This window comes from Diabrotica undecimpunctata, chromosome 9, assembly GCF_040954645.1.
Source record: "Diabrotica undecimpunctata isolate CICGRU chromosome 9, icDiaUnde3, whole genome shotgun sequence".
Lineage (NCBI taxonomy): Eukaryota > Metazoa > Arthropoda > Insecta > Coleoptera > Chrysomelidae > Diabrotica > Diabrotica undecimpunctata.
In genome coordinates this window covers 87,350,992-87,374,984 of record NC_092811.1, presented here as the reverse complement: position 1 = coordinate 87,374,984, position 23,993 = coordinate 87,350,992, and the positions used below count along the sequence as shown (strand labels likewise).

The window sequence follows — 23,993 nt, the reverse complement described above, 5'->3', positions numbered from 1 at the left end:
ACAGATTTATGGGTGGAACAAAAGTGGCACAAGCTTGGAAAACATTAAAGCAGTTTAGGAAAAATGAGAAAAGTGAAGACAACATTTCTCTCATAAAGTTAAATGAATGGGAAGAATATTATACGAAACTGCTGAAAGAGGATAGAGTAGAGTACAGATGGGAAAAGATAAGGGAATTAATAGACAACAGAGACGAAAGACAGGAAATCCCTATAATAACATTATCTGAATTGACGGAAACCTTAAAAGAGGTTAAAAACGGAAAAGCCGCAGGGCCTGGAGACATTATCATAGAGCTGGTTAAATATGGGCCGACTGCACTTTTAGAATTAATAGTAGACCTCTTCAATAAATGTATGTGTGGAGACCAGGAAATTCCTAAAGATTGGAATAAATCATATATATCATATATAAGAGAGGGAATAAAAGAGACTGTTCCAATTATAGAGGTATTAGTGTGACGAGCTCTGTGGGCCGGTTGTACGGCAGAATATTAAAGAAGAGGGTTGAAAGACAGATACAAGATATTGAAAAACAAAGCGGCTTTCGTACCGGGAGATCCTGTCTTGATAATATATTTATCCTACGACAAATAATTGAAAAGCGTGTCGAAAGAAGTAGAGAGACCCATTTGGTATTTATAGACCTTGAGAAAGCATATGATAGTGTCCCGTTAAAGAAAATGTTTGAGGTCCTCGAAAGGTCCGGATTGGATTCGACGTATATCCGAGCGATATATAAATTGTACGAAAATGCAGTTAGTTGTGTAAAAATTGGAACCAGAACCTCAAATGAATTTAAAGTCACTAAAGGCCTAAAGCAAGGATGCTGTTTGTCACCGACACTCTTTAAAATATACGTCCAAGAAGCATTGAGGAATTGGAGAAATAAATGTAGATTTATGGGCATCGAAGTGGGACAAGAAACTCTGTATACATTGTTATTTGCAGATGATCAGGTGGTGGTTGCAACCGATGAGGAAGATATAAATTATATGAATCGAAAATTATTTGAGGAATATGCCAAATGGGGACTTACTGTAAACATAAGCAAAACAGAATATTTAAAAATTGGAGGAAATACCACAGATCTGAAGCTTGAAAACGCAGTTATAAAAGGCTGCAACCAGTATAAATATCTAGGAAGCATCATATCAGCAGATGGCAGAGTTAAGATAGATGTACAAAACCGAATAACCCAAGGGAAAAAATGCATCCGAATACTGAATTCATTACTGTGGTCTAATAAAATAAAGATGCATACCAAACTTCGCGTATACAGAGCAATTGTAGAACCAATTACCACATATGGTGCTGAATGTTGGACGATGACAAAGAATGAACGAGATAAAGTAGACGTTGTGGAAATGGATTATCTTAGAAGGTCATGTCGAGTATCGAGAATGGAAAGAATCAGGAATGAGGAAATACGAAACCGTACAGGAATTAGAGATACTCTTTCAGATAGAATACAAGAAAGGCAATTACAATGGTATGGTCACGTGATGAGAATGGAGGAGGAGCGGTGGCCAAAGAAAGCCTTAATGTATGTTCCGCCAGAAAGAAGGAAAAGGGGAAGACCACCAAATTCCTGGAGAAGAGAAATTACAAAAACAATGCAGTCTAGAGGCTTAGAAGAGGGAGATTGGAGAGACAGGAAAAGATGGAGGCTGAAATGCGGGAAGCGGCAATCGCCGTAGGACCCCCGTTATATGATGATGAAATCTAACAATATCTGAGCTCTGCATTAGTTCATCCAGCTCGTGGTTCATTTTAATTCTCCACGAACCATCGCTGCATTGGGTTGGTCCAAATATCTTCCTTAGTATTTTGCGCTCAAATATTCACAGTTGATTTTCATCAGTGGTTGAGAGGGTCCACGTTTTATATCCATATGTGACCAAGTTTAGACTCACGATTCAGTAACTTACTTTTCATTAAGTCGTTGTATGCAGAAAAGCACTTATTACCGCTAAGAATCCGTGCTTTTATTTCTTGACTAATGTTGTTGTTGTCATTTATTATTGAGTCTAGGTAGGGAAAAGTGGAGGCATATTTGTAGGTATGGTTGTCTATCTTCAGATTCTTATGTTGATTTGATTTTGTGCACTCCATATATTTTGTTTTGCTTTCATTTATATATAGACCAATTAGCAGCTTCTCTAACTTTACATAACTTATTTAATTTAATTCCATACAAGTTTGTTTTATTTGGCTGATATTACTTTATTTGCAGTCCTCCTTGATAAGGTACTATACTTTCATCGACTACCAAAATCCGTCCTGGAGTTAATGCAGCTTGAAAATTTTTGTTCAATACTTTTAAAACTTTACCTATCTTATAGAGCCGATCTTCTTTATTACACTGCTCATTATTACCAAAATGAATGCAACACATCAGTAAAAGGATCGTGTGGCGTATTCGCAAATAAACTCATTCCTGAACATGGGATCTTTCGACCAATATAAATTTATTGCAGCACCATCAACTAATCCCATAACTATACATATTGAAAAAACGTTTTAGTTGGGCTATATCGCAGTCAAGCCAGGAACGTATACGTGATTTTGATCGATGTATATTTAAAATATTTCCCGAGCAAATCTATTTATTTCAGTAACAATATTCTGTAACAGATGATCGGTTACAAATAAGTTGTATGCATCTATAGGATTTTTTTATTTCGTTAACGTTAAAATGTAATATAGACATATCTTGATTTGTTTCAACTCACCAGCTTCATTGTCACTCTCATCTATATCATACCACTCGTTTTTATCATCATTTTTAGATTCTGACATTTTTTCACTTTTAATTTCTGTCTCATTATCATCATCACATAAATTAGTCGCACTTACATTAAGGCCCATTTTCACACTACGTCTTATTGTACGTTTTGTGGGTCATATAAAACGTACGACAAAATGTACGTTTTGTCCAGTGTATACACACTACGTTTTTCCTTCCGTTTTCTACCTCATTTCTAATTCAGAGTCTTGAGTTGGGTGAAGTTTGTTTAGTGTTTTTTTTTTATTATGGAGGAAACACGGCTGCTTTCTTTAATTTTTTTCAACTATGAAGATACTACGACTGAGGAAAAAGGGGATGAAGAGGGAGAAGACAAGATGGTCAAGAGAGTGAGCTTCTAAAAAGAAGCCAGTATTCCCACGTCTCGTTACTAAAAGAGGCGAACCAGATGACTGGCGCAATTATTTGCGAATGGACACCTCAGCCTATTGTCAATTGCTAGAGTTGGTAACACCATACATATCTCATGACACTCCTGAGAAAAGCCATTACACCCCATGAAAGACTCACAGCAACTCTCAGATATCTTACAACAGGACGCAGCGTCAAGGACTTGGAGTTCACAATCATAATATCCAAACCAGCGTTAAGCCAAATAATTCCTGAAACCTGAACCAATCTACTTGGTTTTAAAACATAACTACTTAAAAACTTTTATACAATTCAATAAATTCCCCGAGAAAATCGTGGGTGCATTGCCACAAATCTGACATTATTAGGCTTTTTTTTGGGAAAAATGAAACGAACTGCAGTGGAACTAGTCGTCAAATAAGTCAAGATCGGACGACTTGTCTGAACATGTATTTTCACGTAACGTTTTATCCTATCAGTTCTCGCAAAACTATGCTTCTACGATCTGACCTTGGATTTCATTTCGATTCGACAAAACGTACGTTTTGCTGTTTACATGCCACGTTTTTTGTATAGGATTTGTCCTATCCAACAAAACGTACAATAAGACGTAGCGTGAAAACCGGCCATTACTGTACTGTACTTATCTGAAGAAAGAACATAGTTTTTGTCGATTACAGAATCGTCCGAATCAAAAGGATCGTCCCGTTCATTTTCACTGTGATTATTTGGCAACTCTGCAAGCACATGATCTTTTGAATCAGTTGGACTTTGGCGCGCATTTTTAATACTTGGGTTATCTTCGTTTTTTATTCCGTTATTCTTCGTTATATTTTTTATTTTCAACTGAAGTACTCGGTTCGTTACACTCTACAGTTTTTGTTTTGTTTGTATCAGCTGTTTGAGCTAAAAATAAAATCTTTTTAACGCGAAATGACATTTTTAGACTAGTAAAACACGGACGTAAACACACCTGCTATTGAAATACAAACGATACAAAACGTCAATTGACTGCGCAAGCAGGCATATATAAATATGCGCCGGTCCTCTAGGACCGGTCTCGCACCCGACTAACAAATTCTAATGTCTGTGCGGTACCGGCCTCCAAATCCCGGGTACAAACAGTTCTTCCCTATTCAAACTATTCAGTTAAAGCAGAGAAAAACCCAACACAGTGTCTCTGTTATTCTAGGGTTAAAGACTATAAATTTTAAACACATACCAAAAATAGATCACTTGAGAAAGGCACTATGTCGAAACAGCTGTACATAGTGATAAGATATTATAATAAATTTTGTGGAAGTTTTGAAAATAAAAGTTTTCAGTGTTTTTGTAGAATAGAATAGAAATATGTTTTATTGTCACTGAAAATTGTACAATTTTATGGACAAAACTTACAAAAAGTAAAAAAAAATAATAATAATTAAAATTTACTAAAATTACATAAATCGGCAATATCACAGAATCACAAAATAAAAGATAATACTTAAAATATACAATCCATTGCAAAATTTAACTAAATTGCATATTGCGTATAAATGCAATATGCAATATGCAATAAAACCTTACGAATAAGTTTAAGTTGCTGCATGTGATACCCAAATATATATAAAAATTTAGTTGCTTGTACCTAAATCTTTGTTATATAAATAGAATTTCTATCAAGTAACAGTCGAATCCATCACTTATTTAAAAGACTTATTATTTGTCACATTAACTGCGAGAATACCGAAGGAACTCCTAAAGTATGGAGGACCAGATCTGACCAAACAACAATTAAAACTAATTAAAAAAATAATGGAACAAAACAGAATTCCTCAAGAATGGAGATCAAGCATCCTAATACCTCTCTTCAAAAAGGGAGACAAATCGGACCCGGAAAATTACAGAGGAATTAATTTATTAAACACAACACTCAAATTAACAACCAAAGTGATAACAAATAAATTGAATGAAATTATAACACTAGCAGAAGAACAACAAGGTTTTAGGTCGGAAAGATCATGCACCGACGCTATATTTATAATGAGGCAAGTGCAAGAGAAGTCATTAGAATACAACAAACCGGCATATCTATGTTTCGTGGACCTTAAAAAGGCATTTGACCGGGTCAAATTAAAAGACGTTATCCACTTACTGAATGCAAGAGACATACCTCTAGGAATAATCAAAACGATCGAAACTATCTACCAAAACAACACAATAAAGTAAAAGTAGAAGAAGAACTAACCTACCCTATTAAAGCTGGCAATGGGATAAGACAGGGAGATTCCCTGAGTCCTCTATTTTTCAACCTGATTATGGACGAAATAATAAAAAAAATAAGAACTAAAAAAGGATACCAAATGGGAGAAAAACAACTTAAAATAATCTGCTATGCAGACGACGCAATACTACTCTTTCAAAGTGAAGATGATTTACAACGTATGCTGCACCAATTTAATATAACCGCCAGAAAATTTAACATGTTAATTTCCCCAACAAAGACAAAATGCATGGTTATAACAGCAAATTTACTAAGATGTAAATTGGAGCTGGAAGGTCAGATAATAGAACAAGTGATGGAGTTTAAATATTTAGGCATCACATTACCTAGCTACGGAAAGCTCGAAACCGAAGTGGACGATCAAGTGAATAGAGCAAACAGAGCCGCAGGCTGCCTAAACGAAACAATAGGGAGAAATAAAAATATCGGGAAAGAAACGAAAGGCAGAATTTACAAAACAGTCATCAGACCAATAATGACATACGCGGCAGAAACAAGACCTGACACAGAGAGAACAAAAAGGATATTAGAAACAGCAGAGACGAAAACACTTAGAAAAATTGATGGTAAGACACTATGGGACAGAGCTAGAAGTACAGATATCCGACATAGATGCAAGGTTAAGAACATCAAAAACTGGGTAAGAAATAGAAGAGTAGAATGGAACGATCATATAAGCCGAATGGCAACAAATAGAGTAGTAAAGACGGCAAGAGACGGTTCCCCAATAGGAAGACGAGCAGTAGGAAGACCACGCAAATGATGGAATGACAACTTACTGGAGGCACATTGAAAAACAGACAGAGTCATGTCTATATAAAAAGAAGAAGAAGAAGAAGAACTGCGAGAATGGGTTTGTTCCAAATGCCCTCTAAGGGTGGCCGCACACAGAAAGAGCAAAACTGTTTTAGTCAAAAACGTTTTTGTTTCCACAAGAAACATTTTGTTTTCAAGAGAAACAAAATGTTTGCACAAACCATACTGCAATCAGTTTTATTAAAGATGTCGACAGATAACGACGAAATTGCACTAGTTTTATGGCAGTGGTTCCTCCTACAGGACGAAAAAACGCAAAATAAAAGACAATTTTGGGTGCATCCTATAAATGAGAAAAGAATCTGGCCTCAATCCGTACAATTAATTTTTCTGCGCCCACTTCCATGATACACACAATATAAACAAGCAAAATATCTCTGTTTCCACATGTGCTTCTTGTTGACTACTCGAGCGGTTTCAAGAAAGGAATTCCAAAAACACGTTACGCCTGCGTACATTGAAATGTTTCGACACAAAACGACGATCCGCTAATCAACATCAAACAGACTGACTGAAACTAAATGAGCCTAAACATGCTTTAGACACACGACTAATCAGTGTGCGTCAGCTCATTTCATTTATATGGAAACATCAGCATCAGACTTGTTTAGTCAAAAACGTTTTTGACTAAAACAGTTTTGCTCTTTCTGTGTGCGGCCACCCTAAGCATTTTGGTCAAATAAGTCTGGTGATTACCATCAAGAGATGGTCAGATTCAGAGACAGCTCAATCTTTTAAAAATTGGTGAAACGTGGATGAGTGAAAATTGGATTTGAAACATTTGTCTTTGAGAAATGTTTCGAAGCTCAAGACAAGTATAATGCTGTTTTTATTATTTAAAACAAACGAATATTAACAAAGATATGCATTTTCGCAATTTTTAAAAGTTTGCAGTTTTCTCATACCGCACTTTAATAATAACGAACATCGGTCCCAGGGGATCGGTAACGCAGTCAACCTGTTAAGGTATAAAGTACTTAAAAAACCATTTTAAGGGCAATAAGATCATTTAATTGATTTTTTTTAAACCCTTATTTGTAAAAGGGTTGTAGTTGAAAGGGTTTGAACGAGTCAATTATCACAAATATATGCAAACTTTGAACAACAATATCTTAACCAATTTTTGTCTTACAGAAAAACAAAATAACCAAAATTTTCAGAAAAACAAAACTTATATGTTTTTACTTTTCAAGATCTTTTGCGTCACTAATACTATTAAGTTATTTTGAAAAACAAAGGATTTTTTCAAAAGTTTTCTTCTACTTTAAACCAAATTTTTTCAAAAATAAGCACTTTGAACCTGTCAAACATACAGATCATATTAACAATACATAAATAAAGTAAATTGCAAAGCGATAACAATTAATTTTATTTTAGGTACTAATTAGGGGATGATTTTCACGATTTTTTTACCAAAAAAAGGGACCAACTTTATTTTGTAACTCGCTTAGTTTTGATGCTAGTAACGTTTAAAAAAAAGCTCTTTTCTGACATTTTTAAAAATTTTTGATAGGTGTTCCCCCAAAAAGAGATTTATTTTTTGCTTATTTCGCGTTGACATATTCGATTTGGAATTTGGCAAGAACCCACTTTTCATGAGCTACAACTCTGCTTATACTGGGTTTACAGATTTTTTAAGTAAGTACACAATTTCTTTTTTGTTTTTTATAAGCTACATTTTTGCTAAGAATATTTTTTTCGAGAAATACTTACTTTTTGAGTTATTTGTGAAAAACCGTCTGAAAACGGGTTTTTATTTTAAAAAATAAACATTTTTACTCGCAAATAACTGCTCATAATCATCATATTAAACTCTAAGGAATTAAAGTTGCTTAGAATTAGTCAATTTATCCATTTCAGGACGTACTGTGAACGTATGTTTTTTCACACCCCCAAGTAAAAGATCCCTGGGCTCAAGTCCAAAAGTGAAGTAGAGGGTACGAGGTACCTAAATCCAAATTTTCAAGAAAATCCGTCGTGACGAGGAAAATTACACTCCAAATCGGCCACTTACCGGAGTAATTGTATTTTATTTAACAATTTTAGTTAAAAAATCCTTTATAAAAGGCATAATTATATAAAATCCTCTCGGGCTAAATCACAGAACGTTTTCGTCGTTCTGTGATGTAGCCCGAGAACGTTTTCTAGATTTACATGTTTGAAGCCACTAAATATAAATAAATTAATTTTAAGTTACAATTTTGTCTGATATTTTTTTTAATAAATTTTTATTATCAGCCAAACTGTAACTTAAAATAATTAATCTATATTTAGTTTCTTCAAACATGTAAACCTATAAAGCACTGACTACGGAATATTTATTCCGAACATGTTCTCTAATGTAGCCCGATAGGGTTTTTAGATTAATACTAGTGATTTTGCGCGTCACCATGCGACGGGGATCCAATCAATTGTTGGAGAAGCTCGAGTTTTGTGTTATATTTTTTACCGATCACCAAATTCGCAGCCAATTTTTTAGGATCAACAAAATTTCCAAAACGATTAGAAATTAAATTTTTAAAATAATAAACTTCTTGCATGAAATGGCCGGTCTTTTCACACGTATGTCATAAGCGCAGTTAATACTTAATTTAATAAATATCGCCCCAGTGATCTCCCTATCCAGTTTCTACTCAGTACGATGAGTAGAAACAGACTAATCCATAGTACATACCTCTCTAATTGGTATGCCCCATGGTACAATGAACACAAAGTATGATTCATAATATTCCAAAATCGGTTCGCTCCGCGCATGACGTAGTAAAAGTCCCTTCTTCAAGCAACATTTGAATTAAGTTGTATAGGAAAGACTTTTAATTTAAAGTCTTTAATATAATTTGGCCAATTTAATTTTAATAATTATAAAGAGATGATAAAGTTGTGTTATTATAATATTTGATTATAAAACATATTTTGTGGTTAATTTAATTTTATTGATTTTTGGGTGCAGTTATTTTGTTAACATATCCTTTGTAAAACATGTTTTAATTATTTTTTATTACACATACAGGTTGATCAACTTATACTTCCGAGTTCGATATTTCAGTTGTTTAAAAATATACCAAAAAAGTGGTATCTACTTAAAAATCGCGTACAGCTACAAATTTTAAAATCAATTTTAAATATACATGGTATTCCCACTTCTTAATTTGTTAATGATCACTTTATAATTTAGGTACACAAAATCTACGTACATAATGAACTAAACACAAAATAGAAATAAATAATGATAAAGTAAACGTTATTTAGATCGGATGAGCTAGCTGGCCATAGAATATGAACACAGCGAGGTCACACAATATTACACAATGTTGTAAATGACATCTTTTATAATTTTCACACATAAAATGATCTTGGTGTTTTTTAAGAATAATAATAATAATATGTAGCACTACGAGCGTAGTAGGCATATGGCTTGATATACTATTCTTTTCCACTCATTTTTGTCGTTTGCTTTTTTTCCCAGTTTGTTACATTGTCTTCTCCTATCTTCTTTAATTTGGTTGCTTCATCTTGACCTCGGTCTTCCTCTTCGCCTTTTGGCTGCTATATAGATAGTACTGTAGCATTTTCGTTTCACCCCTGATATCATAAAAAAACGGAAAAAGATTTTTGCGTCTTTACATTGATAATCTAAACATTTTTGAGTCTGTTTATAATAAAAAAATTCACAAGAAATAAATAATAATCTTTCCACTTAATCTAGTGGGGAAAAGGTATACTCCCGGGAAGACAAACTTTTGTCAGGAGAGGACTTTGATATTGACAGCCGGGAGAAGACGACGAAGTCTCGCTTAAGGCTTGGTCTGTTTTTAGTTTTTGTCACATTTGGGCACTTAGCTTATAAAGAAAGATGGGAAAATCAATAATGTAGTGCAGTACTACGAATAAAGTGCAACAGTTAAACCAAGTAAAGGGATAAGGAGTTTTAATTCAGTTGAGGATTAGTCACTGAAGTCTGCAGCAGTATTATGTCAGTTAAAATTAATTTTGAAACTTGTCCGAATGTTGGAGATTAGATCGCTAAATGTTTTCTTTCTGGTCAACTGAAGAAAAATACGTGTTAACTTTTATTTTTACCAAATTTTACTATTCGAATTCCTAGTTTTATATACCTAGTTTACTAGTTTTACGTAATTATAAAAGTATTCTACCTAATTTTAGAACTATTTACGTAATACCTGATTTATTTAAATTTGGCTAATTTGTTAACATTCCACCATACATTTATTTGGCTGAACTTTTGAGTAATGAAAATTGTTAGTTTGTAGCCATTATTTGTTTAATGCTCTCCTATAATTTTCCTTTCTTCTGGTAACTAATAAAAAGGTAAACTTGATAGAAATATAGAGAGAAATTATAAGGTAAGTGTGTTTGTGTTTTTTTACTATGACAAAGGATTAGGTCGTGCCCTTTATATTTCCCTTTTCCTTTAGAACCAAATTCCCTTATTTTCATTAGTATATTACAATTCCAAAAATTTTTAAATATACTTCCATCCCAAATCTATGGACTCACATCCCAAAACACACCGTTGTGTCCTTCAAAACACCTGAGCGCCGGTTTGCAAGGTGTACTAACTTGCACCTGGATTTTCTTTTTCTCTTTCCATCCCCACTTCCCATTCAGACAAGATACGTTACAGTACCATTCTGGTAATTCTGATGTAATCATTATCTGCACATGGCCCAACCATCTAAGTCTTTTTCATATAATTCTTTTCTGTAGTTTTTTTCACAGTTAGGTTCTCTTGTGAAGACGTTCCTAAGTACTCACATATCTTTTAACTTCTGAGTTTATATTGTGTTCCCTTTGTTGTTATCATTGTTGTGTACTGTACCCGATCGAATTGCTTATTTGTCCATTCCATATACTTCGTTTTGCTTCATTTATATACAATCACAGGTCCGCAAATTCTAAGTAATGATTGCTTCCTGTATAACCTTTTCCAATATAATACTAAACATTATAGATGATAATGGATCACCTTGCTGCACTCCTTCTTTGACCTCAAAGCTTTCTGTTATACTATTGTTTATCTTGACTTTATTTCGTGTTATTTTATGTTAACCCTTTCAGTACCATTTTTTTTTTTCAGTAAACGAACAAATATTTTTTGCCTAAAATGTACTTAAAACAGTTCATATAACACTTTTTTGCCATTAATAAAAATATGACATGTATATATAAAGTTCTTAAAGAATCTAAAAAAACTAGCGCATATGAAACAATTATCAATATGAAAGCAATTTCTTTCCTTATGAAGGCACAAATAGACATTGCACTTCCGGCATTTTCTTCTTGATTTTCCTGTGCAACCAGGGTTTTTGCACCTTATAGGTAAAGGTAGCTGTGGGTGCTCTGGAAAATGTCCACCATTATCAAATTGCACCTCAGTAACAGGACATTTCAATGTTTTGGTTTTTTGCAGCTACTACTAGACTAGATGTGCCGCTTGAAGGTCTTCCACGTTTTCCGTTATTAAAATAGTAGACTTTTATGAGGGCTTTGCCAACTTTCATCCTAAAATATAGAAAGTCCATGATATCTTTTTGTGGAATTCCTAAAGTATGCATGTCCCGTTTATGCTTTAACCAAGAGTTTATTAGGGCCATGTCAACTTTTGCCATTTAGACAAAAAAGACATTGAGTTTATTAAAGCTATATACTGGAACCACAAAGCAGTAGTAAAGGTGAACGATATAGAAACAAATAATATACCGATTGCGAGAAGGGTTAGACAAGGATGCGTCTTGTCTCCGACGCTTTTCAACGTGTACTCACAGGTCATATTCAGAAAAGCCTTATGGGAAAGAAGAGAGGAAATAAGAATTGGTGGAGAAATCATAAACACCATGAAATTTGCAGATACACGGTAATTATGGCTGAGAGTATAGAAGAACTACAAACTTTACTAGATGCAATAAATAGCGAATGCTTTCAAATGGGACTTGACATCAACACAGATAAAACCAAATTTATGATAGTATCAAGGAGTCAAATAAATAATGAACAACTAACTCTTGGTGGACAGCGAATAGAGAGAGAGAGTGACAAAATATAAATATCTGGGAGCTTACATCAACACAGAATTAGATCCAGACCAAGAGATCAGCGTACGAATAGAAATGGCAAGGGCAGCGTTCTTAAAATTTAAGCAATTGTTCTGTGACAAAAATCTGAATACTACGCTGAGACTGAGGTTTGTTGAATGTTACGTCTGGTCGCAACTATTGTACGGGGTAGAAACATGACATTAAAAGCGAAAATAGTTAAGAAGCTTGATGCCTTTGAACTTTGGATATACCGGAGAATGTTGAGAATTCCATGGACTGCCAGGGTCACCAATGAGGAAGTGCTGAGAAGGATGGGTCGAGACAAAAAATTGTTGAGAATAAAAGTACGCAAGACTGCATACCTTGGACACATACTAAGAAATGATAAATATAGTCTTCTGCAGGTCATCATGCAGGGTAGAATCGATGGCAAAAAGGGAATAGGTAGAAAGAGGAAGTCATGGCTGCGAAATATTCGAGAATGGACAAAACATGACTGTAGACGAATTATTCCACGTTGCAAAGACAGAGAAGCTTTTCAAAATGTGGTCGCCAACTTCCGTTAATGGGGACGGCATAAGAAGAAGAAGATGTCAACTGTATAGAAGAATAATCGAACATTCCACTTTTTGCAACGACTTTTATTCTGTAAAACGCAATAAGTGCATTTGTTTTATATATGCCACCAATGGACTTATTATAATTTTGTATAACTTTGTTTTTTTATTCCAATGTTTTATAACATCTTCTGTACCAAACCCAACGAAGTTGGATACTATTATCACTGACTTGTTATCTAACCATTTGGTTACTACAATTCCATCTAAAGAGATAATTTGTTCCGTTGATCCATTCTTGTTTTTTGAAAAATCTGTTACAATTAGAGGTGGTTTAGATGATCTATTCATCCCAGCAATATCAACAACAAGGTTTTTGGTTGAGAATTACAAATTAGAAGGTTCTATTTCTGTGGTACTACCTTAATAGATTAGAAAACTGTAAATCAATCCACTTTCACCATATAACAAATACAGTTTTACTCCCCATGGATTGGGCTTATTTTCATGTATTGCTTTATAGACAATTTCCATTTGAAGGGCATGGTTTGTCCATCTATGTAAACATTTGTTTCTATCTGCAGTTCTCTATATCTCTTTAGAACTGATTAAAAAACTAGTCGAACTTTTCAGCGTTTGTCGTCGCTCTGTCTGGGTTCCAGATTGTCAACAAAATGTATGTGGGTGATGCTTGAAAAAACGATTTAGTGTCATTGTGTCTGTAAAAATATTCATTTTTAAAGATTTATCCCACTACACTCCCACTCTTGAAATTGTATACAGCCTGTTAGAATACTAAGGCCAAAAAACGATTATATTTCTTGCAGGTTACATGATACAAATTTCTCAATTCCAGTTTGCAAATCGTACATATTCGTGTAATTAGAAAATATTTACCTGCATATTCCTCAGAACAGTTTTCATTAGAAATCTGGGTTATTTTATTATATATTGTGTTACATATTGAACATTTTGTATAGATTTTACATATTTTTTCTGAGTAATCAAGTTATCATCGTTTTCGCCCTGTTCGTCATCATGCTCCTTTTCTTCTTCATTATCCTCTTCCTCATCCTCCCCTTCGTTTTGATTTTCTGAGAGATCATCTGTCCTTACTTGTATTTCTTCTTCGCTGTCACTGACATCACTAACACAACCTGCTATGTCCTATGTCGAACGGTTTTTCTAGCTCTTCCAGCATTTTCTTCTCCATTAAATATTTTTTTGGTGGCATTTTACTCTGAAAATAAATATAACAGTTAGTTATTTTGGGTACAATTGTGCCCATCGAATTTAAGGGACACGTCTCTATTTAAAAAACTAAAATTTCAATAAAATATATCAAAAATTAGTCAGATGTAACACTACTTTCAACATTGTACTGAAATATAAACCGCGATTGACTTTTATTCAAACTAATATTTGAAGAAAAAAGTACACTTACCTCTTACCAACAATGCAATTGTAGCCATATTGCTTTTGACGTTAATTTTCTTTTAGAATACATCGATCAATGCGCTATCTAGGTACAAAACGCAGAAGTATAGTACTTCTAGAATATAAATTTCTTTAAACTGGTTTAAGTTACAGATTCCTGTAGAATTATAAATGCATTCAAATTTATGGGTAACATGACTGAAAAGGTTAATAGGAAAAAAGAAGGAATCATATTTTTTATGTACAGGGGGGGAGACAAACGACTCCCCCTTTTTAAGCGAAAATTATAGGGGCATAACAGTGTTAATCGTCGCCTACAAAATATTATCAGGAATTATATACAGTGCCGTCTTGAATTATTTTCGGAAGAAATAATTGGTGAATACTAACGTGGTTTCAGACCAAAGAGGTCAACTATAGACCAAATACCTAATCTAATCTTAGAATCTGCAAAACAGTAATTAGACCAGTGGTCAGATATTGACCAACTTCATTGTCACTACTGCGACAAGCAACTGCGCAGCGCATTTTGAAAAAGGTACAAAACCACATACCCAATGGCAAATTAAAATTAGAAACTGTTCGTAAATCAGTCTCTATAGTACAAAAAAATAATAAAATTATGTGCAGAAAACACTAACGAAAAAACGTAAACAATACATATGCTTTGATGCCGTACATCAATTAAACGCACTAAAAACAAGTGAACTACGAGTTTTGCAAAAAAAACTATTATACAATATAATAAACTAAACGGCAGATAAACCCCACAGGTACTCTTCAATACACTATAATGTTTTAACTGAAGGAAAAACGCGGTAAATTGCTACAATATTAAAAAAAAAAGTCGTTAAACTATCATTACAATTAATGGGTCAGAGGGTCAACTCAAGGCAATTGTTCATAGCAGCTGCCTCGAAGGTCAGAATAGCCATGATGATTGCCAACCTTTGTCGCGGAGATGGCACTTAAAGAAGAAGCACCAAGCCTTGGTGCATTCCTAATTTCACATGAAATTTATCAGTCTCCCCCACACCTGTCCTAATACTAGTTGTTACTTTCACATACATGTCTCTCACAATCTTTACATATTCACCGGAGACTCGTTTCTAATTGAGTGACCACAGAATCATGTAACCGAGGAACTTTATCATATGCTTTCTTAAGATCAATGAACCATATGAGCGTTTGTTTCTTTATTCCTGTTTCTTCACGTATCCGTCTATCAATTACTCTCTCCCGTATTTTCATGGTGTGACTAAGTAGTTTTATAGCCCTGTAGTTTCTACATTGTTGTTCATCTCCCTTGTTTTTGTAGACAGGTAGTAATACACTGCTTCTCTATTCGTCCGGCATTTTTCCAACTTCCATTTTCATTTCCAACTTCCATTCCAAGCTTTAGCTCATAAAATGTAAAAACATTTTTTGATCTCTGCAAAACGAAAAAAATATATGAAAACATTTTTATTATCTCGTAGCAACAATGTAATTTTTTGCCTATTTACTGTTCACTGTCAATAAATTATATAGCATTATCCATAATTGAAAAATATTTAATTGAAATATATGTAACCTCCAAAATATAATCGTATTACCTATTAGCATGATAATTTATAAAAAATTTATATCTTTAGTTAAAACAAAATGTGTGTCCTTTAATACACCTTGATATAGTATACCATAATTCTTCGTAATTATTGAGTGTAATGCTCAGTATTATCGGCATAAATGATTTAATTATGATTAAACATTGCTCAAGTTGTTGACCAAATGATTCATTTTTTGTTCTTTGTTTTCTTTTATTTTGCAAAAATTACTAATCGGATGTTATTAGCGACTACATAATAAGTATTACTGAAAATTAAATTAAATCGGATCGAAATGAATGGAATCGAATAAGAATCGAATCAAGTCTACTCGAATCTAATCTAATTTAATAGACTCTAATCATATAAAATCAAGTCAGACTTTAAATAATATTAAAAAAAAAATAATTAAATAGTAGTATAAACAAAAAAAAAAGACTGCTGAGGAAAATTGAATTATTGCGCAGGGATATTGGACAAATTACAGAATACATCCGAGGAGTAAGAAGTCGAAAAGTAATTAAAAGAACTGAAGAAATAATTCTGAACACTCAGAGACACTCACAACATGATCCAGAAAACAACACAGCTCAACACTGCCTAGACACATTAAAACAAAAACTCTCCGTTTATTCAGGTCGCCTAAGGAGATACAAAGTTAATAACAACCGTAAATGCGACAATATACTTTTTGAGAATGCAGAGAAGGCTTTTTATAGAAAACTTAATTCCACTGTAGAAAATGTAAGTAAATCCTACCCAACCCAAGAAGAAATTCATGAGTTTTGGGGAAACCAACTTTCTACTCCAGCTACTCATAACAACAATGCTGGATGGATTAAAGACACGACGAACAACTCTCAACACTACAGGAATATTCCTTACGAGCCTTTCACCACTGAAGAAATCTCGAACATTATCAAAGATCTTTATAACTGGAAATCTCCTGGACCAGACGGAGTTCAAAACTTCTGGCTAAAGAAGTTTTGGAGCGTTCATGAGCTTTTAACAGTATTGATTAATAATATTATTTCTAATTCACAGGAAATACCATCATTTCTTACTCAGGTAACCACTTATCTAATACCGAAGGATCAAAATAGCACCCAAGATCCAGCCAAGTACCGCCCAATTACTTGTCTTCCAACTTTGTACAAATTGGTCACATCCTGTGTGGCCCGGCGTATCTACCAACACTGTGCTCTGAACAATATCATAGAGCCTCAACAGAAAGGATGCGCTAAGGGCTCCATGGGCTGCAAAGAACAACTTATCATCGACTCAGTCATTTCAGATTTAGCATCAAAAATAACAACACCGTTGTGGCGAAGCTTAATCATCTGTTGTATATGGATGATTTGAAATTAATGGCTTCCACTCGAAACCACCTAGATCAGATGCTAAAAACTGTAGAAACTTTCTCAAATGATATTAGTATGCATTTTGCACTAGACAAGTGCCGTATACTAAATATAGTCAGAGGAAAGGTTCAGCCCGGAGGTTTCGATATGCAAGATGGCCAAAACATCGAGGCAATGGGTGAAAATGATATGTACAAATATCTCGGAGTACAGCAAGCGCGAAAAATTGACCATAAGCTAATGAAAACGGAACTAACTTCTGAGTTCGTACGAAGAGTAAGACAACTAAATCGGTCATATCTTAATAGTAAAAATTTGTTTAAGGCATTAAATACATACGCCTGTTCCGCGCTGAGCTACTCATTTGGTATTATAAAGTGGTCAAAAACGGATATAGAGAGTCTTCAGCGGAAAGTAAGAACACTTCTCACAAAGGCGCAAAAACACCATCCACGCAGTGCAGTAGAGAGAACAACATTACCGCGATATCAAGGGGGAAGAGGACTTATGGACATAGGTGAGCAATTGAATAAACAGGTTGCTAATTTAAGAACTTATTTTCAGGTACAGGCTGAGACATCTATCTTACATCGAGCAATTTGCGCAGTAGATGATACAACGCCGCTAAGACTGAGGGAACAAGAAATGCGCACAAACCATCTGACTAAGCAAGAAAAAATGCGCACCTGGATGAGTAAACCTCTGCATGGGCGACATCTCAATGAGATCAGCCAAGAATATGTCGACAATACAGCGTCGAACTATTGGTTGACATCAGGAAAGATGTTTCCCGAGACTGAGGGCTTTCTACTTGCCATTCAGGATCAGGTTATTCCATCTAAAAATTACCTGAAATATATTGTTAAAGATCCTCAAGTCCAAAATGACAAACGCCGATATGGATGTCAAGCCCAAGAAACCATCCAACATCTTACCGGGGGCTGCCAGGCGTTTGTCGGAACTGATTATAAAGAACGCCATGACTCAGTAGGAAAGATTATCCACCAAGAACTAGCTGACAAACTGGGACTTATCCAAACCGACCATCTTCCTTATTACCAATATGTACCTGACAGAATGCTTGAAAATGACAACTACAAGCTATACTGGGACCGCACTGTGCTCACAGACCAACCAGTGGCACATAATAGACCGGATCTCATACTAGTTAATAAACTTACCAGGCAAACAAAACTTATTGATGTGGCGATACCTAACACCAATAATTTGCGTGTTAAATATAACGAAAAGATCACCAAGTATAGAGATCTAGAAATACAAATCAGGAGACAATGGAGAATGGAAAGTACCCAGACAGTACCTATTATTCTATCTACTACTGGTGTTATTCCCAAAAACCTCCGAACATCAAACAGCTGGGTCTAAATGAACATCTTTATAAGGCCATGCAGAAATAGGGCTTGATAACACGGAAAGAGTCCCACCAGAGCTCAATCCTTTTGATACCGTAGGTATCTGGGATGAGTGAATTTTCCCCTTAGAGGGAGTGTAAGCCGTATGGCTAAATCTGTATAAGTAATAATGCGCTATAAGAAGTATTCAGTTCTGACGGCACTCCCCAAGTGCCACGCACCGTTTTCTTTTTGGTTTTATTTTTTGTTAATTTTTTAGACACATTGGTTTGAACCGCGTCGGATTTTCATTGGGCAATGATAATCAACACTGTTCATCCCGAAAGATTGTATATATATATATATATATATATATATATATATATATATATATATATATATATATAAACTGAAAAAGCGATAAACGCTTGTCATCAACGCTGATCCAATAGAATACAAAACTCAAATATTTGGGTGTGCAGCGGAAGATAGGACAAAGAAGTACTCTTTTTAGTTAACCAAGCTTTCGCAAATCTTTATTTGCGTCATCAGGGTGCTACAATAAACAAAATTAGTACAAAATACAGAAAAGAATTATTTTGCATCTTACACTAATTGAGGTTAGTTGTCGTGATGTTTATTAAATGAAATGAGCAACTCATTTGACCCCTACAAATGATGGCGAAAACTATCCAAAATTGTTTTTAAAAAAAACGTTCTTTAACAAATACATATTTAAAACACTTTAAAACACATATACAAGAACACTCAAATAAAATTATGTTAAAATAATTACAGAACATGTCATAATATAAAATTTAGGTTATAAACATTCTTATCAGAAACAAAAGAGTTGGTTGTGAATTCGTTACTGCCAACTTAAAACGATAGAACGTTAGATCTTAATGATAACAATGTAAAGGTAATAGTATACCTGATAGACGCTGAACTTCTTGAAACAGAAAAGGTAAAAAGACTTATATTAGAAGAAGTAGGAGAGGTACTGTATATCTCATATATAATGAAACTTATATTGTTGATGATGAATTGTCTGTATTAGTAGATTCGTGTTTATCCAAAGTTAACAATAATGAATATAGGTTGCTTAAATTATTGGTATCTGTCTTTTTGTTAATAGTTTCTTTTTCTTGAAAAATGAAAGCCATCTCGAGAAACAATCTTTTTAAATAACAACAGGGCACTCTTTCGATTTTCCAAATGTAAAAATCCTATCCACAGAGAGCAATTATTTAAAAAGATTGTTTCTCGAGATGGCTTTCATTTTTCAAGAAAAAGAAACTATTAACAAAAAGACAGATACCAATAATTTAAGCAATCTATATTCATTATTGTTAACTTTGGATAAACACGAATCTACTAATACAGACAATTCATCATCAACAATATAAGTTTCATTATATATGAGATATACAGTACCTCTCCTACTTCTTCTAATATAAGTCTTTTTACCTTTGCTGTTTCAAGAAGTTCAGCGTCTATCAGGTATACTATTACCTTTACATTGTTATCATTAAGATCTAACGTTCTATCGTTTTAAGTTGGCAGTAACGAATTCACAACCAATTCTTTTGTTTCTGATAAGAATGTTTATAACCTAAATTTTATATTATGACATGTTCTGTAATTATTTTAACATAATTTTATTTGAGTGTTCTTGTATATGTGTTTTAAAGTGTTTTAAATATGTATTTGTTAAAGAACGTTTTTTTAAAAACAATTTTGGATAGTTTTCGCCATCATTTGTAGGGGTCAAATGAGTTGCTCATTTCATTTAATAAACATCACGACAACTAACCTCAATTAGTGTAAGATGCAAAATAATTCTTTTCTGTATTTTGTACTAATTTTGTTTATTGTAGCACCCTGATGATGCAAATAAAGATTTGCGAAAGCTTGGTTAACTAAAAAGAGTACTTCTTTGTCCTATCTTCCGCTGCACACCCAAATATTTGAGTTTTGTATATATATATATATATATATATATATATATATATATATATATATATATATATATATATATTGTCATACTTTTTCTTTCCCAACCAAAGAAAAATAAATAAAAAAATCCATCGAAATAAAATTTCAAGATATCAATATAAACAAATTGTATATAGTAATTTAAGATAAGATTTAGTGTAGATAAGAGTAGAAATTTTTCCGTTTCAAACAAAATTATCAAAAATCCTTTGTTTAGAATTCGAAGACATTTTACCTGAAGGTTAATCTCTTCATTGTTTGTAGAGTCGAGTATTAAATGACCATATTCTAATCTTTTGAAATATGTATAAATGATGTATTAAAAAAAACCAATTTTAAAGTAAGCTATTTAGTTTTCTCTGAAACCGAAATTAGGCTTTTCCAATATCATAGTAAACACAATTTAAGTTTTTTGATTGGACGGTCGTTTTTAAATGGGAATTTGGGAGTCGATGCTGAGACAGGAGAAGTCAGTCATATTTTGGTCATCGAAAGGAAACAGTCGTGTGTCTCAAGATAGGGGTAGTTCGTGAGTTTGGATACCGGCGTAACGAAAAGAAGTGAATAGTTTGAAGAAGGAGATAATAAGTAGATTAAAAGAGGTCCTTGTATCTACCGTGGGCATTTTATAAAGGATATGTGAAAATATTCTTACGGCATCAAGTTGACAAAAGGAGGTCCTAGTGTCGTAAATAAGTAGCGGAGTTTGGAGAAGTGAATCAGGTGTTTTTTGTGTAGTCTGAAGGAGGTTTGCAGAGACGTAAAGAAGGAGCCGAGGTGACAACGAGGGGAGATCACATCTTTGAGGAGACTGGACTTTTCTGGGTATGTTCTAACATACAACTCAAGAAGAAAATAAACTGTAAGTGTTTGTACCATTGAATTTTATATCTGTGAAGGATCGTTTCGACATCATGGTCATTAGCATTAAAATTTAAGAACTGAGGTTTTGTTAGGCTAATCAAAGTTTAAAGTTTTGTGGTTTCTTTTTTTCAAGTAAAGAAAATTTTAAGTAAAATTGGTTTTTCACGTAATATAAATGTATGTAGCTTTAAAATCTTATTATCATAATAATTTGATTTATTTTCTTGTATGCTGATTGATAAGATAACGACAGAATTTAATAATTGTTTTATTCGTTCATATAAAATAAAGAAACGTAAATCTTTGTAATATAATATATTTGTATTATTATCCTTTTCGTCTCTCCCGATAAAAGACAACTAGAAAATCTTTTGAATCCATCGAACACAGGTAATAAATATAAGGATTATTTTACCTTTGATAACAAATAAGTTATAATTCTTTTTTATTGGCTCAATAAACTAAGTTTGAACTCAAAATAAACAATCATAACAATATATACATATATATATATATATATATATATACATATATATATATATATATATATATATATATATATATATATTTTGTGTAAAACTATTTTTTTTTCAGATGCTAAGGACATGACGAAGAAGGAGCTACTGATCCTTTTGGCATTTTTAACAACATATGTCACATGTGGTGTTCCTCCTGTTCCTTCTACAACACCTGCAACGCCTACATTTAGTAATTGTGGATATGAAGTAAGTAAGATAGGAGAATAAAAGTTTCGTTTTTACAAAGTGGGGTTAAACTATGACATACTCCAATTATCGCTGAAACCGCTTTAACGATTTATATAAATTTGGTTTTGTGAAGGTTTTGTAGTACGGTTGATCTTATAGTAGTATTTACATTTTTGTCCGATTTTACAGTTTTTGTGAAAAAATAATGACCATTTACATTTATAATTGATCCCTCGTATATTTTTTCTTTCTGAAAGACTTAAAAAATAAAATAAAAGGAAAAAGCCCAGTGGTTGCCTGTATACCATAGTTATAAAAAAAACGAAGAAGTAAGGATTTGTATGGTATGACTTGGATGTATGATATATTTTGTTATTAAAATTTATTTAAAAAGATTACAAATATCTTCAAAACGTTTTCGATCTATTCGCACCATCATCAGTAAAACCTAGAAGTAAGTATTTCCACGTTAAAATGATTAAAAGAAAAGGTAAAATTTTGAGTGTTAAATTACTGAGCATGTGGAAATTACTTATATCTTGAGAGTAGTTGAAAGTAGCTACCAATCCAGATGTAATAAGCTTTACATTACATGAAAACCGTATTATATTATAAAATTTTGATGAAACAAGTTCGATATTATAGGATATCACTTTAAGGGAAGATACATTTTCCCTTCTCGAAAGAAGGATAACTTCGTCCAACGGTTAGAACCAGTCAACTAACTAGGCCAGGAAGGAAGTAAAATTTATTAAAAGTGGCAAAGTCCTCAACACTCTTTCAGTGAATTTTTGGTAACCACTTAAATAAACACCCAATATGTGTGTAATGAAATTTAGTTATGAATTTTATTATTCTATTAATTAAAATTAAAGTGAATGATATAAGATTTAGTTTAATAAAAGTGTGGTTAATTGACTAAATGAAGATAAGGTAAAATCTTGCAATTGAGCAATGACGTCATCAAATTGTTTGAATATAAAATCCCAATAACAAATATTTCTCGTAAGGTTGGTTGCCTAAGTAGAGAATTATTAAATAGTTTAAAAAGGGTGTAGTAGGATAAATTAAATACAGACACAGGTACATAAATGTACTAACAATAATTACAATATAAAATGACTACGGTGTTTAAATGCTGTTTGTAGCATTTAAACGTTGCAGATGTTAAATTGTAGAAAATGACCATTGGGAAACGAAGGGACTGATAAATCATCATCAGTGGCATTACAGCTCGTTATGAGCCAAAGCCTTCTTCAGAACAATCTTCCATTCGCCTCTCTCCATGCTTTAACTCCAATGGATTTTAGATCATCCTCTCTGTTATCTTGATACCTAAGTTTTGGTCTTCCTCTGGCTCGTCTTCCCACTGGTCCTCTTCGGTCGAATATTTTTCTGATCGTTGCATCTTCATCTCGCCTAATTACATGTCCTATCCATCTAAGGCGTGCTAATTTAATACATTTTACAACGTCAGGTTCTCCAAAACTTCTGTATAACTCAAAGTTGTAGCGCCTACGCCACAAACCCTGTTCTTGGACTCCTCCATATATTTTCCTTAGAATTTTTCTCTCGAAACGTTTAAGCAATTCTTGGACGTTCTGTGTAAGTGACCACTTTTCTGACCCGTATGTTAACACTGGCCTTATTAGTGTTTTAGCCCCCGATACTCAAAAAAAAAATAAAATAAACAGCATCGTAATCTCAGATATTAATCAAGAAAACATAAGTGTGGATGATGTGTGGAATAAAATCAAAAATATCTATAATTCAGTGGTGGATAATAAAGTTAAACCAGAAAACAATATAAAGAAACAGCCATGGATGAGACAAG

General features: G+C 33.5%; 1 protein-coding gene across 2 annotated transcripts in view; it reads left to right on the top strand.

Annotated features, from left to right (window-relative positions):
• LOC140450231 (lysosomal alpha-mannosidase-like) overlaps positions 1-23,993 on the top strand; it is a 142,641-nt gene that overhangs the window by 3,068 nt on the left and 115,580 nt on the right. For both annotated transcript variants that reach the window (XM_072543741.1, XM_072543742.1), the window contains exon 2: positions 22,047-22,177. In XM_072543741.1, coding sequence (XP_072399842.1) covers positions 22,058-22,177 — 120 coding nt within the window. In that variant the 5' untranslated portion in view covers positions 22,047-22,057. The remainder of the gene's footprint in view (positions 1-22,046; positions 22,178-23,993) is intronic.